Source organism: Balaenoptera borealis (genome assembly GCF_965194805.1).
Source record: "Balaenoptera borealis genome assembly, chromosome: 11".
NCBI classification, from domain to species: domain Eukaryota; kingdom Metazoa; phylum Chordata; class Mammalia; order Artiodactyla; family Balaenopteridae; genus Balaenoptera; species Balaenoptera borealis.
This window is the reverse complement of record NC_138868.1, coordinates 67,671,835-67,688,606: the sequence shown is the minus strand read 5'-3', so window position 1 is coordinate 67,688,606 and position 16,772 is coordinate 67,671,835. Positions and strand designations below refer to the sequence as shown.

At 38.5% G+C, this 16,772-nt stretch overlaps 1 protein-coding gene across 1 annotated transcript; it reads right to left on the bottom strand.

The window, feature by feature from the left end:
- Positions 1-6,540: 6,540 nt before the first annotated feature.
- On the bottom strand, positions 6,541-16,769 carry LOC309605134 (tripartite motif-containing protein 64-like). Its single transcript, XM_082340546.1, has 6 exons — positions 13,632-16,769; positions 13,025-13,120; positions 12,089-12,319; positions 11,300-11,322; positions 9,398-9,495; positions 6,541-8,366 (listed from the first exon to the last, which is right to left on the bottom strand). The coding sequence occupies exons 1-6, from the start codon at positions 14,043-14,045 to the stop codon at positions 7,873-7,875; spliced, it is 1,356 nt and encodes a 451-aa protein (XP_082196672.1). The 5' UTR covers positions 14,046-16,769; the 3' UTR covers positions 6,541-7,872.
- Positions 16,770-16,772: the final 3 nt, after the last annotated feature.

The window sequence follows — 16,772 nt, the reverse complement described above, 5'->3', positions numbered from 1 at the left end:
TATTGTTTGTAGATTTTCTGATGATGGCCATTCTGACTGGTGTGAGGTGATACCTCATTGTAGTTTTGATTTGCATTTCTCTACTGATTAGTGATGTGGAGCATCCTTTCATGTGTTTGTTGGCAATCTGTAGATCTTCTTTGGAGAAATGTCTATTTAGGTCTTCTGCTCATTTTTGGATTGGGTTGTTTGTTTTTAGATATTGAGCTGCATGAGCTGCTTGTATATTTTGGAGATTAATCCTTTGTCAGTTGCTTCATTTGCAAATATTTTCTCCCATTCTGAGGGCTCTCTTTTCCTCTTGTTTATGGTTTCCTTTGCTGTGCAAAGGCTTTTAAGTTTCATTAGGTCCCCTTTGCTTATTTTTCTTTTTATTTCTCTTTCTCTAGGACGTGGGTCAAAAAGGATCTTGCTATGATTTATGTCAGAGATTGTTCTGCCTATGTTTTCCTCTAAAAGTTTATAGTGTCTGGGCTTATATTTAAGTCTTTAATCCATTTTGATTTTATTTTTGTGTATGGTATTAGGGAGTGTTCTAATTTCATTCTTTTACATATACCTGTCCAGTTTTCCCAGCACCACTTATTGAAAAGGCTGTCTTTTCTCCATTGTATATTCTTGCCTCCTTAATCAAAGATAAGGTGACCATATGTGCATGTGTTTATCTCTGGGCTTTCTATCCTGTTCCACTGATCTATAATTCTGTTTTTGTGCCAGTACCATACTGTCTTGATTATTGTGGCTTTGTAGTATAGTCTGAAGTCAGGGAGCCTGATTACTCCAGCTCCGTTTTTCTTTCTCAAGATTGCTTTGGCTCTTCAGGGTCTTTTTGTTTCCATAAAAATTGCAAAGTTTTTTGTTCTAGTTCTGTGAAAAATGCTGTTGGTAGTTTGATAGGCATTGCACTGAATCTGTAGCTTGCTTTGGATAGTATAGTCATTTTCACAATGTTGATTCTTCCAGTCCAAGAGTATGGTATATCTCTCCATCTGTTTGTGTCATCTTTAATTTCTTTCATCAGTGTCTTATAGTTTTCTGCATACAGATCTTTTGTCTCCTTAGGTAGGTTTATTCCTAGGTATTTTATTCTTTTTGTTGCAGTGGTAAATGGGAGTGTTTCCTTGATTTCTCTTTCAGATATTACATCATTAGTGTATAGGAATGCAAGAGACTTCTATGCATTAATTTTGTATCCTGCTACTTTACCAAATTCATTGATTAGCTCTAGTAGTTTTCTGGTAGCATATTTAGGATTCTCTAAGTATATTATCATGTCATCTGCAAACAGTGACAGTTTTACTTCTTCTTTTCCAATTTGGATTCCTTTTATTTCTTTTTCTTCTCTGATTGCTGTGGCTAAAACTTCCAAAACTACGTTGAATAATAGTGGTGAGAGTGGGGAACCTAGTATTGTTCCTGATCTTAGTGGGAATGGTTTCAGTTTTTCACCATTGAGAAGGACGCTGACTGTGGGTTTGTCATATATGGCCTTTATTATGTTGAGGTAAGTTCCCTCTATGTGTACTTTCTGGAGTGTTTTTATCATAAATGGCTGTTGAATTTTTTTGAAAGCTTTTTCTGCATCTACTGAGAAGATCATATGGTTTTTATCCTTCAGTTTGTTAATATGGTGTATCACATTGATTGATTTGCATATATTGAAGAATCCTTGCATTCCTGGGATAAACCGCACTTGATGATGGTGTATGTTCCCTTTAATGTGCTGTTGGATTCTGTTTGCTAGTATTTTGTTGAGGATTTTTGCAACTATGTTCATCAGTGATATTGGCCTGTAGTTTTCTTTTTTTGTGACATCTTTGTTTGGTTTTGGTATCAGGGTGATGGTGGCCTCGCAGAATGAGTTTGGGAGTGTTCCTCCCTCTGCTATATTTTGGAAGAGTTTGAGAAGGATAGGTGTTAGCTCTTCTCTAAATGTTTGATAGAATTCACCTGTGAAGCCATCTGGTCCTGGGCTTTTGCTTGTTGGAAGATTTTTAATCACAGTTTCAATTCCAATGTTTGTGATTGGTCTGTTTATATTTTCTATTTCTTTCTGATTCAGTCTTGGAAGGTTGTGCTTTTCTAAAAATTTGTTCATTTCTTCCAGGGTGTCCATTTTATTGGCATATAGTTGCTTGTAGTAATCTCTCATGATCCTTCATATTTCTGCAGTGTCAGTTCTTACTTCTCCTTTTTCATTTCCAATTCTATTGATTTGAGTCTTCTCCCTCTTTCTCTTGATGAGTCTGGCTAATGGTTTATCAATTTTGTTTATCTTCTCAAAGAACCAGCTTTTAGCTTTATTGATCTTTGCTATCATTTCCTTCATTGTTTTCCCATTTATATCTGACCTGATCTTTATGATTTCTTTCCTTCTACTAACTTTGGGGTTTTTTTGTTCTTCTTTCTCTAATTGCTTTTGGTTTAAGGTTAGGTTGTTTATTTGAGGTGTTTCTTGTTTCTTGATGTAGGATTGTATTACTATAAACTTCCCTCTTAGAACTGCTTTTGCTGCATCCCATAGTTTTGGGTGGTCATGTTTTCATTGTCATTTGTTTCTAGGTATTTTTTGATTTCCTCTTGGATTTCTTCAGTGATCTCTTGGTTATTTAGTAGTTTGTTGTTTAGCCTCCATGTGTTCGTACTCTTTACAGATTTTTTCCTGTAATTGATATCTACTCTCATAGCATTGTTGTTGGAAAAGATACTTGACACAATATCAATTTTCTTAAATTCACCAAGTCTTCATTTGTGACCCAAGATATGATCAATCGTGGAGAATGTTCCATGAGCACTTGAGAAGAAAGTGTATTCTGTTGTTTTGGGATGGAATGTCCTATAAATATCAATTAAGTCCATCTCATTTAATGTATCATTTAAAGCTTGTGTTTCCTTATTTATTTTCATTTTGGTTGATTGCTCCATTGGTGAAAGTGGGGTGTTAAAGTTCCCTGCTATGACTGTGTTACTGTCGATTTCCCCTATTATGGCTGTTAGCATTTACCTTATGTATTGAGGTGCTCCTATGTTGGGTGCATAAATATATACAATTGTTATATCTTCTTCTTGGATTGATCCCTTGATCATTATGTAGTGTCCTTCTTTGTCTCCTGTAATAGTCTTTATTTTAAAGTCTATTTTGTGTTACATGAGAATTGCTACCCCAGCTTTCTTTTGATTTCCATTTGCATGGAATATCTTTTTCCATCCCCTCATTTTATGTCTGTATGTGTCCCTAGGTCTGAAGTGGGTCTCTTGTAGACAGCATATATATGGGTCTTGTTTTTGTATCCATTCAGCCACTCTATGTCTTTTGGTTGGAACATTTTATCCATTTACATTTAAGGTAATTATTGATATGTATGTTTCTATTACCATTTTCTTAATTGTTTGGGGTTTGTTATTGTAGGTCTTTTCCTTCTCTAGTGTTTCCTGCCTAGAGAAGTTCCTTTAGCATTTGTTGTAAAGCTGGTTTTGTGCTGCTGAATTCTCTTAACTTTTGCTAGTCTGTAAAGGTTTTAGTTTTTCCATCAAACCTGAATGAGATTCTTGATGGTTAGAGTAATCTTGGTTGTAGGTTTTTCCCTTTCATAACGTTAAATATTTCCTGCCAATCCCTTCTGGCTTGTAGAGCTTCTGCTGAAAGATCAGCTGTTAACCTTATGGGGATTCCCTTGTATCTTATTTGTTGTTCTTCCCTTCCTGCTTTTCATATTTTTTCTTTGTATTTAATTTTTGATAGTTTGATTAATATGTGTCTTGGCATGCTTCTCCTTGGATTTATCCTGTATGAGACCCTCTGAGCTTCCTGGACTTGATTGACTATTTCCTTTCCCATATTAGGGACGTTTTCTACTATAATCTCTTCAAATATTTTCTCAGTCCCTTTTTTTTCCCCTTCTTCTTCTGGGACCCGTATAGTTCAAATGTTGGTGTGTTTAATATTGTCCCAGAGTTCTCTGAGGCTGTCCTCAATTCTTTTCATTCTTTTTTCTTTTTTCTGTGGTAGTTACTTCTACTATTTTACCTTCCAGGTCACTTATCTATTTTTATGCCTCAGTTATTCTGCTATTGGTTCCTTCTAGAGAATTTTTAATTTCATTTATTTTGTTGTTCATTATTGTTTGATTGCTCTTTAGTTCTTCTAGGTCCTTGTTAAACATTTCTTATATTTTCTCCATTCTATTTCCATGATTTTGGATCATCTTTACTGTCATTACTCTGAATTCTTTTTCTGGTAGGCTGCCTATTTCCTCTTCATTTGTTTGGTCTGGTGCATTTTTACCTTGCTCCTTCATCTGCTGTGTATTCCTCTGTCTTCTCATTTTGCTTAACTTACTGTGTTTGGGGTCTCCTTTTTGCAGGCTGCAGGTTCATAGTTCCCTTGTTTTTGGTGTCTGTCCCCAGTGGATAAGGTTTGTTCAGTGGGTTGTGTAGGCTTCCTGGTGAAGGGGACTGGTGACTGTGTTCTGGGGGATGCGGCTGGATCTTGTCTTTTTGGTGGGCAGGCCCAATTCCAGTGGTGTGTTTTGGGGTGTCTGTGAACTTATTATGATTTTAGGCAGCCTTTCTGCTAATGGGTGGGTTTGTGTTCCTGTTGTGCTAGTTGTTTGGCATAGGGTGTCCAGCACTGTAGCTTGCTGGTCGTTGAGTGGATCTGGGTCTTAGCGTTGAGATGGAGATCTCTAGGAGAGCTTTCACTGTTTGATATTATGTGGTGCTGAGAGGTCTCTGGTGGACCCATGTCCTGAGCTCGGCTCTCCCACCTCAGAGTCTCAGTCCTGACACCCGGCTGGAGCACCAAGACCCTGTCAGCCACATGGCTCAGAAGAAAAGGGAGAAAGAAAAAAAAAAGAAAGAAGGAAAACTTAAAATAAAGTTATTAAAATAAAAAAATTTTAAAAATTATTATTAAAAATAAAAAAAGTGATAAAAATAGAAAAAACAAAAAAGAGAGAGAGAAAGAAGAGAGCAGCCAAACCAGAAAACCAGTCCACCAGTGATAACAGGTACTAAATACTATCCAAAAAAAATAGGCAGACAGGGCTTCCCTGGTGGCGAAGTGGTTGAGAATCTGCCTGCTAATGCAGGGGACACGGGTTCAAGCCCTGGTCTGGGAAGATCCCACATGCCACGGAGCAACTAGGCCCGTGAGCCACAACTACTGAGCCTGTGCGTCTGGAGCCTGTGCCCTGCAACAAGAGAGGCCACGATAGTGAGAGGCCCGCGCGCCGTGATGAAGAGCGGCCCCCGCTTGCCGTAACTAGAAAAAGCCCTCACACAGAAACGAAGACCCAACACAGCCAAAAAAATAAAAATAAATAAATAAATAAATTTAAAAAAAGAAAAAAAGGCAGACAGAAACCAGGAGAAATGGTAAAAGCAAAGCTATACTGACAATATCACACAAAGAAGCATATACATACACACTCACAAAAAGAGAAAAAGGGGAAAAAATATATTTATATATAAAATAAAAGAAGAGAGCATCCAAATCAATAAACAAATTTACCAGTGTTAATAAGCTCTAAATACTAAACTAAGATAAACATAAAACCAGAAACAAATTAGATGTAGAAAGCATACCCCAGGTCTACAGTTGCTCCCAAAGTCCATCACCTCAATTTTGGGATGATTCATTATCTATTCAGGTATTCCAGAGATGCAGGGTACATGAGATTGACTGTGGAGATTTAATCCGCTGCTCCTGAGGCTGTTAGGAGAAATTTCCCTTTCTCTTTGTTCGCACAGCTCCTGTGGTTCAGCTTTGCCTTTGACCCTAAATTTAAATTTTGGCCTCTGTGTGTAGGCCGCCTGAGGGCATCTGTTCCCGCCCAGACAGGATGGGGTTAAAGTAGCAGCTGATTAGGGGGCTCTGGCTCACTCAAGCCGGGAGGAGGGAGGGGTATGGAATGCGGGGCGAGCTTGCGGCGGCAGAGGCCAGCATGACGTTGCAAGAGCCTGAGGGGCGCCGTGTGTTCTCCCCGGGGAATTTGTCCCTGGATCATGGGACCCTGGCAGTGGCGGGCTGCACAGTCTCCCGGGGCGGGTGGTGGGTGGATAGTGACCTGTGCTTGCACACAGGCTTCTTGGTGGCTGCAGAAGCAACCTTAGTGTTTCATGCCCATCTCTGGTGTCTGCTCTGATAGGCACAGCTTGCGTCAGTCTCTGGAGCTCATTTAGGTGGTGCTCTGAATCCCCTCTCCTCGCGCACCCTGAAACAATGGTCTCTTGCCTCTTCGGCAGGTCCAGACTTTTTCCCGGACTCCCTCCTGGCTAGCTGTGGCGCACTAGCCCCCTTCAGGCTGTGTTCACACAGCCAACCCCAGTCCTCTCCCTGGGATCTGACCTCCGAAGCCAGAGCCTCAGCTCCCAGCCCCCACCCGCCCCGGTGGGTGAGCAGACAAGCCTCTGAGGCTGGTGAGTGCTGTTTGGCACTGATCCTCTGTGCGGGAATCTCTCCGCTTTGCCCTCTGCACCCCTGTTGCTGTGCTTTCTTCTGTGACACTGAAGCTTCCCCCCTGCCATCCCCCCTCTCCGCCAGTGAAGGGGCTTCCTAGTGTATGGAAACTTTTCCTCCTTCACAGCTCCCTCCCAGAAATGCAGGTCCCAGCCCTATTCTTTTGTCTCTGTTTTTTCTTTTTTCTTTTGCCCTACCCAGGTACATGGGGAGTTTCTTGCCTTTTGGGAAGTCTGAGGTCTTCTGCCAGCATTCAGTAGGTGTTCTGTAGGAGTTGTTCCACATGTAGTTGTATTTTTGATGTATTTGTGAGGAGGAAGGTGATCTCCATGTCTTACTCCTCTGCAATCTTGAAGGTCCCCTCAGCAAGTAATAATCTCTTTTAGATTATATTGGTCATCGTAGGGAAATCTCAAAATCGATTGTATAAAACAATATTATTCTATTGCTCTTGATATCTCAAACTTTAGGATGTAATTTTCACAGGCTGTGAATCTGCAAATCAATTTCCTGTCTTTGGTTGACATTATTCATTAGTATTTTATGTGTATTATGTTAGCTACATTTTAGGAAATTTTAATGATAATAGAATACTTTTTCTGCGTATTAGCTCTTTCACTCATGTATTTGTCCATTCATTTGCCTTATATTTATTTTTGTTATGTGCTAAGTGCTTCATTGGATAGTGGGAATATAGTAGTAAATGAGTCAAAGGCCATCCTTACTCTCTCAGAATTTTCAGTCTGGTAGTAAAAAGTATCTAGTAATTTGGGGAAAGTTTGTTGAATATTATGATGAGATGACATATGCTCAGAGAGTGTGTTATAAGAGGAACTACACTGGTCTGTGGAGTCAGGGAATACTTTCTGGAAAAGCTGTGGATGAGCTGTGATGTGCTGAATGACTAGGGTTTAGAGAAAGTCTAAATGTTTGACAAAGAGAAAGGGTTTGACCAAATCTGTCAAAGACATGGATCCAACCAACTAGGTCACACTTGAAGAAAAAACTGAGCTATTCCTTTTGTTTACTAGGCTGAGATATATACCACTTCATTCTTCTACCCCAATATGGTTCAACTATGGAAGAAAAACACATTGCTTAAAATGTAAATGAACCTTATGATACATAATTTTTATTTTAATACAAATATTATTTTAAAAAACGAATATCTGTTGATTACATTCTAGAAATGCTCCATAACAAATAGTTTTTATTAATAGATCATTTAATTAACAAATTTATACATTCAACATGGTTATGCCATTTTATAAACATACCATCATTATGTTCCATTAAATTACAATAGGCTCAGAGACAGTCAAGTATCATCCTGTAGCCTCACATGAGGTTTCAGGACAGTAACTTCCTCCGACGAGAAGTTCATCTAATAAATGGTCACGGAACTTGACTATTCATGGAGACCTAAGGCAAAGGAAAGGCTTCAGAGGGGAGGAAAAGAAGGAAGGAAAGAAACTATATATGAGGGAACCTCTGCAAACATCATAGAAGCTCACAGTTCCATTGTCATAATCCAGAAACACTCCAATCCCACCCAGAGGCCTTTGCACATACTGAATTAAGGGTGGGGAGTTCGTGGACAGAATATAATGATTGTTCACTTTCATAGAAAATAGCAAAAATGCTTCTTCAGAATCAATACTGATAACAGTATTGCTGGTCAAGATATCTTTACAGACTCCCAGAATCCAGTTCGAGGAGTGTGTCACATCCACCTCCCAGTAATGCCTCCCGGAGGTGAAGGCCACAGCTCCCCAGGCCACAAAACTCTCTGCACCCTGGAGCTCTCTGGACACGCCATGATGGTCATCTCCATATATCACAGTTGTATCACCCTCAGAAAGGCTCACATTGTGAATGGTCGTTTTCTGACTCAGAACGTTATCCTCTGCAGAAAGAGCAAAAATGTGGTCAACAAGTGGGATTTCCATGGCCTGAGAGGCAGAAGCTCTCTACCCAATGAGTCTTTTCATTTTCCCTCCTCCAAGGAAATACAAAACGAAGACAAAAGGGAGCTCAGACTGGCTCTTCTATGAAAAACAAGAGTTATAACTATCTCTGCAGCCCATAGAAACACCTCAAATCATATAGAAAAAGAAAAAAACATACAGACATATCATGAACTCTGTGAAGTCTGATTTAATGTCAAATTCTTGATAGTTTATTTCAGGACACGTAAAATTTTATTTTTTTCTTTACTTTAGAAAACTTTTCTTGTGTCTTTTGTCTTTAACACTGTTTAATATATAGAGAGCACTTTGATATTATGTGGGTATTTGTTGGGCTAGAGTCTCTACCTAGCAAGTTTTCAAAGCAAAAATGTTAATAGAAATCCATCAATGAATAGTTTGGAAGCTTCTAAAAGCATGTTATGACTAACCATGTTCACATATCCCTCACCTTTCAATTATTTTGAGATTGATGTAACAGCATTACAATGATTCTGCCTAAGCCAATTGTAGTCTATTTTGTCAAAAGTTAGTAATTATAGAAATAAGAAATATTCTTTGTATAATGCATGATAAACACAATTGTAATATAGAACAAATTAAAACCAGCAATGCCATATATAACCTTTCAAGAGTGAAATAAACTGAATAAACATACAACATTAACTGCTACTCTGAGAACTAAATATTCTATTTCTTTATAACTAGCTGATCAATCCAGTTGCTCTCTTCTTGCTCCGCCTATTTCAGATGTAACTAAAAATATGTATCTTGCTTTGCATTTGCAGTAAAATATAGGTTGCAAAGTTCAGCCTTGTTCTTTGTAGCATGACTGTATTGGCAGAAAAGATATAACAACTTTGGAAAGTCATGTACTAACTTCATGTCAGAAAAAATAAAATCAAAGAAGCCTCCTTCCCAAGAACCACCAAAGAAATGGAGGCCTGATCACCAAAGCGCTAACTCTTACCTCTGAAGTTGTTCAGCATGTCTAGGATTCCAGTGACAGGCCAGGAAGTGAGCTCTGGGTTCACTGGCTGAGGCTTTTGCATCTGTACCAAATCAGTCCTGTAAAAAAATGATATCAGTTACACCTCAGGGTCAAAGGTTAATCACACAACTGTTACAAAAGAAGCCATTTTTTAATTTAGTTTATTATTTTTTTTTATTGGAGTATAGTTGCTTTACAATATTGTGTTAGTTTCTGCCGTACAGCAAAGTGAATCAGCTATATGTATATATATATCCCTTCTTTTTTGGATTTCCTTCCCATTTAGGTCACCACACAGCACTGAGTAGAGTTCCCTGTGCTATACAGTTGGTTCTCATTAGCTATCTATTTTATACATAGTAGCATATACATGTCAATCCTAATCTTCAAAAGAAGCCGTTTTTAATCCAAGATATTTCATCAGAATTCTCCCATTAAGGTTAATTGGACATTCATTATATTCTACACTCTTGGGATAAAAAAATATGTTACCTTACTTTTTTGCAAAATATAAATTATCAAATTTCAAATGCTCCATTCATTTTAGTCATTATTCTATTTCTAGAAATTTTTTTTTTTTTTTTTTTTTAATTTATGGCTGTGTTGGGTCTTCGTTTCTGTGCGAGGGCTTCCTCTAGTTATGGCAAGCGGGGGCCACTCTTCATCGCGGTGCGCGGGCCTCTCACTATCGCGGCCTCTCTTTTTGCGGAGCACAGGCTCCAGACGCGCAGGCTCAGTAATTGTGGCTCACGGGCCCAGTTGCTCCGTGGCATGTGGGATCTTCCCGGACCAGGGCTCGAACCCGTGTCCCCTGCATTGGCAGGCAGACTCTCAACCACTGCGCCACCAGGGAAGCCCCTATTTCTAGAAATTTTGAGGTTTGTTTCCTTGCTCTATTCCATCTCAGGTGATGCAAAGATCCTGGGCATTTTACAGAGAGCACAAATTCAGGCAAAGCTCTTGTACTTCAGTCAGCAAGTAGTCACCAAAAGGAAGAGTACACTGAGCCAGACAGCTTTGCTCTCGTCAGCCCAGCAAGGGAATCCAATTCCAGCCTGGCTGCCCTTGTCCCGAAAGTCTAACTTCCCAGTGGGCACCAGGAAGCCATTCCCTCTGAGGTCCAGCCTACAAGGGGGCTTTCAGTGATGGAACAGGTTGAGTCACTGCTACTTCTAGGAACAAAATAGCAGCCCCTCTTCCCATTCTTAGAGAATCTACCTCTTTCCAGTATTATTCACCTTCCAACTCACTCAGGTAGGTTCTTCCTGTATTGCAACTTAGAAAATTTCGTTCAATACATTTTATTGTGGTAAGGCTAGAGAGGTGGAACAAAGTCCAGAATGTCAGAAGCCTTTTAGGTATATTTGAAATCAACCAAATGAGCAGGAAACTTCTGAGACCAAGGAGTGGAAGGTCTTCGGAACTCTTTTGAAATAAAATAGAAAATAGCCACAAAAACAATGTTAATAGCTCAAAAAATGTACAGTCCATCTGCCATTTCCTAGGATTCCACACCTGTGGATTCAATCATTATTTGAAACTGTGAAATCTGAATGGAAAATATTCAGAAAAAAAATCAGGAAATTTCAAAAAGTAAAACTTGAAAATGCCACACACCAGGCAACTATTTACATAGCATTTAATTTACATCATAATAGGTGTTAGAAGTAGTCTAGAGATGATTTAAAGGATACCAGAAAATGTTTGTAAGTTATGTGTACATACTATGTCATTTTGTATAAGAGATTGTACATCCTCAGATTTAGGCATGGGGGAGGGCCTGGAACCAAATCCTCATGGTACTAAGGGATGACTGTACATTTACTTCATCAAAAAGACAGAAACATTCTCAGAAATCAGAAATCTTTAGTGTAAACTCACCTTTCCAATACATTTCCCAAGTCCTGTGAGGGGAAAAAAAAAAGATGATGTTAATCATCAGAGTTCTGTCCTTTTGCATCTTCTTTAGTATTCTTGTTTGTTCCTTTCATTAAGGTATTTATTCTCTGATTCTTCTCTAAGGAACAATTAGAGGTTATCTTAATAACAGAACCTAAACTAAAACATGATGGACTTAGTGAGGGTGCATTACAGAAGGAAGAAGGCCAGGAAGAGTCTGTGTTATGATGCAACAACATCTAGGTCTCCAATGTCACTCATTGCCCTGTCCTATTCCCAAGGAGAGATCTCATCATTTATGGTAACAATGAAAGCAAAACAGGGGACCATACAAAATGAATTATAGAATACATTGAAATTGATTACCAGTTCTAAATTTTTCTAGACAATGGGCAAAACCTCAATGTCTTCAGTAAGTATGGGATAACAGAGTGACAAGAGATTAGGGGAACATATATTCAAAATTATTCCAACAAAGTTAACTTTTCCTGGCTACAGAATTTTGCTGGCTTTGGATAATCTGTGTGGAGAGTCCCCCTGATCACACTGAAATAATTTTGTCCTATGTTAGCTAATAAAAGGATTTAAAAAAAAAACCTCCCAAAGATTACCAGGCTGTGAGAAATAAGGGACTGGACAAATAAGATAATGGGAGTCAAGGAACATCATCCCTTAGCTGAGGTAAGAGTATATGCAGGTAACATTTCCATGTCATGGCAACGGTGCCCAGAATAGTACTTCTGTCTCTGAGGATGGAACCTCCCTTCTCACCTGGAGCAGCTCCACATCAGGCTTGTGGCACATCTCAGTCAGCTCTCTGTACATTTCTTTCAGACTCTCTTTCTGTTGAGTCATTCTGAATTCACTCTCCCTGAGTTGTTGGAAAGTCTCTTTCGCTTCTTTCTCCAGTGCCTCCAGATGGAGTTGCTCCTCCTCCTGGAGAAACAGGTGGATCCTCTGATACTGAACTTTGATCATCTCCTTTCTTACGGCCACATAGTTCTGCAGAGATAATGGATTCAAAGAATCACTCGTCCTCATTCTCAACAGAAAACGTCAAATATTATTTCCTTACTGTCATCGGGAAAGTTCTTGACAAACTTTCTGCCTCACATTTCAAAAGACCTGGAATATTTGCTGGTCCTTCCGGCCCATCCTTTCTCTATAGTCCTAGTTTCTTTCCCTGTTTAAATCAAGCCATCCGAGGGGTCCCAGGCTCTCTCCCTAGGAGGTTTCTTCAGGGTTCTTTGTCCATTTTTTATTTTGTCTCTTACCTGAATCTTCTTTTTTTTCTGTTCCTTTGCCTGACTTTCCTAAATATTTTTTTTTAATTATGTAAACCCCATAGTATACAGTTTAAAAAATATTCTTTATTTTTCCTCTAGGTACTACTCTATTCCTCTCCTCTCTTTTAGAGCCACACTAAGTGCAATGTTCCCTTATCATCCGTATCTGAGAAAGTTTATCCAAATCTTCAAAATTTGGACTATGAATAATTTTCATGCCCTGGTTTTCCCATATACTAGCAATATTTGAAATACCTTGTATTGGCCTGTATATTTGTGATCACTGCTACGTCATTTGAAACCACTACCTCTCCAGGGAAGACACCACTGTCCTTTAACTGGGAACTTAAACTAGGCTAAAAGTCTAAGCTAGAATTATGTCAATATTCATACAAATGAAAAGGAACATTTTCATCCTTACCTCTAATGACTGAGTTTTGTGAGTTTCCAGATTCAGATTGTTTTGCATTTCTTGTGTCATTTTCCATAAAGAGTCCATTCTGTTTAGAAGTTTCTCCTGCAAAATACCCATAAGCTTTAGTGACACAGATGATGATACCGTAAATTTCATCCCCTTAATTATGAGCAAAGAGAGTCATTGAAAAACCAGTAATCGTGATTTAAATTGAAGTGATCAGATTTTTCCACATTAATCTAGTCTGATTCTAATATTTTGAATATCAGAAATGACAGAGATGTATCCTAGAAAACTGGAGGAACTTTACAGATGATGGAATCCATTTCCTAAGAAATTGAGACTCATATGTTTATATAACCTGACTGAGAAAGCCTCAAGCTCACATCAGAAGCCAGTATGCCTCGTGCTGCCACATGCCCCAGGATGCAGCATTTCCACATGTTTGGACAATTGGGCAACAACACTGAAATGATACATTTCTATCTTGGGACCCACACTAAAACATCCCCACCTCCACCATCTCCATCCCCATCAGCTTCATTATCATCCTCATCTTTCTCTCTGATTTAGGAGCCTATAGGTTCCTAATTGCCTTAGAAGCATCACCTACCCGGTATTCCTCAGCAGCCCATTGTACTGGACGGTGGTTGTGAGCTGCATGCTCTGGGGACGCAGAGCAGGGGCCACAGAGCAGGGTCTTGTCAGCCTCACAGAAGAGTCCTTTGGCTTCTTTGTGTGTCACGCAGATCTGCGCCTCCGAGCTGTGGGTTTGTTTAGCTGCGTCCTGTCTGGCGAGGGAAGCCAGCCTCTTGAGTACAATGTTGGTTTTGAAATCGGGCTTCTCTGATAGTCCCCTGCACTCAGGGCAGCTCTTTGGAGTCTGGTCTTCCTCCCAGCAGAGGTACAGGCAGGGACGGCAAAAGCTGTGCCCGCAGTCTATGGTGACGGGGTCTATGAAGTAGTTCATACAGATGGAGCAGGTGAGTTCATTCTGGAAGGCTTGCATGAATCCTTCGGAATCCATGTTTCTAGAAATTAAAGAGAAAAAGCAAGAGTAATCATTCTTTTACCCTGATTAGAAAAACAAAACAAAACAAAAAACAGCCTTTGGACAAAGCTTGTCTGCTTGAACTCTATCTGATTTACCTATTTGCTTACCCACAGTACAAACCTAGAAGTGGTGAATAGAGACAGATTGGGTTCATGCTGTAACACAAATGATGAAATTAGAGAAGAGACTACTTAGCAACTTTATTGTTTAAAATAAGCCATGGTCTCAGTCATACCTAAATTACATGGAAAAGCTTAAATATTAGAGCAAAGGCTAAGAGACAGGATGACGCCAGAGTTCTTTTTCATAGCTGATTGGTGCAGAAGCACACAGAGAATCTCAATCTCTTTCTCTCTCTCTCTCTCCATGACTGGTACCCATACATGCACACACTTCATCTCTATGTTAATGGTCTCTATGCCTCCTATCTCCCAAGTGACAGATACCCTTTTCCAAAGACAAAATTGTTTACATATAATTTAAGCTTGTTCAATTTAATCAATGTTGACTGAAATTTTGGAGTCCTAAAACTATAAACAGTTGAGTATTTGCTTCCAACTTAAATAGCAAAACTCTTCCTCTCAAGGAAAAAGTATGCTATTTCTAGCTCAGGAAAACATTTTTTCCCAGTCTTTTCAGACCATCAGAGCACCTTCACATTTCAAACTGGTGAATGTTCAAGCTACAATGATAATCAGTAAAAATCAATTTTTAAAACCAACCACCCCCGAAAAACACTATAATTTACACAGCAATTTCCTCTCTACACTAGAATATCCAGAGATGCAATTGATGGAAGCATGACCATAGACCTGTGTTACTGATATTTTCTCATATGATCAATGCCACTTCTTGGAAGTCCCTACCAGGTGATTGGATCTAGTCTGAATACTTTTCAAATCTAGACTGCAAACAGAAGGCTTTCAACAGATAGCAAATAAGACCTTACAAAAATGTATCATAATTAGTTCAATACATTTAACTCATGTTGATCTGTACAAAGACCATGTAATGTCTACATTACATTCAGCATTTTAGGTGTTTTATGTGTTCCATAGATACATATAAATGGGAAAATTTAAGACCTAAAAACATCTAATACCACATAAGGTAATGAAATAAAAATTATTAAATAACAATATTACAAATATCAATTTATTGCAATTGCTCTAGTTACAGATACTTTAAATATTGATGTCATTGAAATAAAACAAAGAAAACTACTTGTTTACTTGGACAAGACCCAAGCAGGCCAAGAGGTAAAGGAAAAGTATTTGCATAAGGGAAAGTAGGCATGAAGATATTTGCAATCAATTCCTTGCTTACCAGAGTCTACTGTGAGTGGTCTCACCTCAGGAAGTCTGGACGTCCTGGTAGCCTGTGGAGGTCAAGGTCAACAAGAACTCTCCAAAGCTTGGCAGCTGCACATTCCCACAGTCTACCTTGGAGAATCAGTCACCTCTGGACAAAGGTGCTTTTTAAAGGATCAGACTCACCTGAGGCCACACCTACTTCCTGAGATTGGATACAACCTTCAGACAGGAAGGTGTGAAAACAGCTGATTGGGTTTGCAGCATATAGAAAACAACACCTGAGGGGTAAGACCCTAAAAGAATACAGACTTCCTTTAGGGTAAATGGAAGAAGGTTGACCCCACACAAGTTGTTTCAAAATACATTTGAACTGAAGAAATGATTTCATGAAATGATTTTTTATTCTTCAAGCAATGACTTCATAATTTTTAAAATGTATATTCTTACTCCACTTTTAAAATTTGAAATAGCTAATGATGTTTCCAGCCATTGTTTATCTGATTATGCTTGAAAATAAAACATTAATTGGAATAATTGACACACCTACACTATATACACTTCTCATAAAAAAGGGCAACTAGGCATTCAAATGTGGTTTAAATAATTGTATATATAATAATTGGTGAAATTAACTGTGCTAAGCTTTTTCTTACCTTTAATATTTTATGAGTACTGTGTAATAAATGGTTTATGTCAAAATAAAACCTATTGTTTGGACTCATACATTTGTAAATACTTTTAATCAGAATACTTTATATATATTATATATATAACATATACATCAATGGATATATTCATATTAAAATATAAATATAATGTAACTACTTATACAATATTTATATGAATAATTATCTTTAATAAAATGAATAAAGAAAATTGGTTTTTCGTGAGGTATAATTGACATATAACATTATATAAGATTCAGATATACAAGCCGAATGATTTGTTATTCATATATATTATGAAATAATCACCACCATAAGTCTAGCTAACATTCGTCACACTGCATAGTTACAAATACTTTTTCTTGTGAAGAGAATTTTCTTTTTTATGTTCATTTATTTATTTATTTATTTTCTTGTTAGTCATCCATTTTATACACATCAGTGTATACATGTCAAACCCAATCGCCCAATTCATCACACTACAACCCCCACCCCCTGCCGCTTTCCCCTCTTGGTGTCCATATGTTTGTTCTCTACATCTGTGTCTCAATTTCTGCTCTGCAAACCGGTTCATCTGTACCATTTTCTAGGCTCTGAGATCTGAATATTTTCTTGCCTGGGGAGCTGAGTCATTCACTTCCGGTCAGCATCAGTGGGAGGTGGATGTGGTGGGCTGTTGCAGCTGGGCGATTGGATTTTGTAATGATTCTTGGACAAGGAAG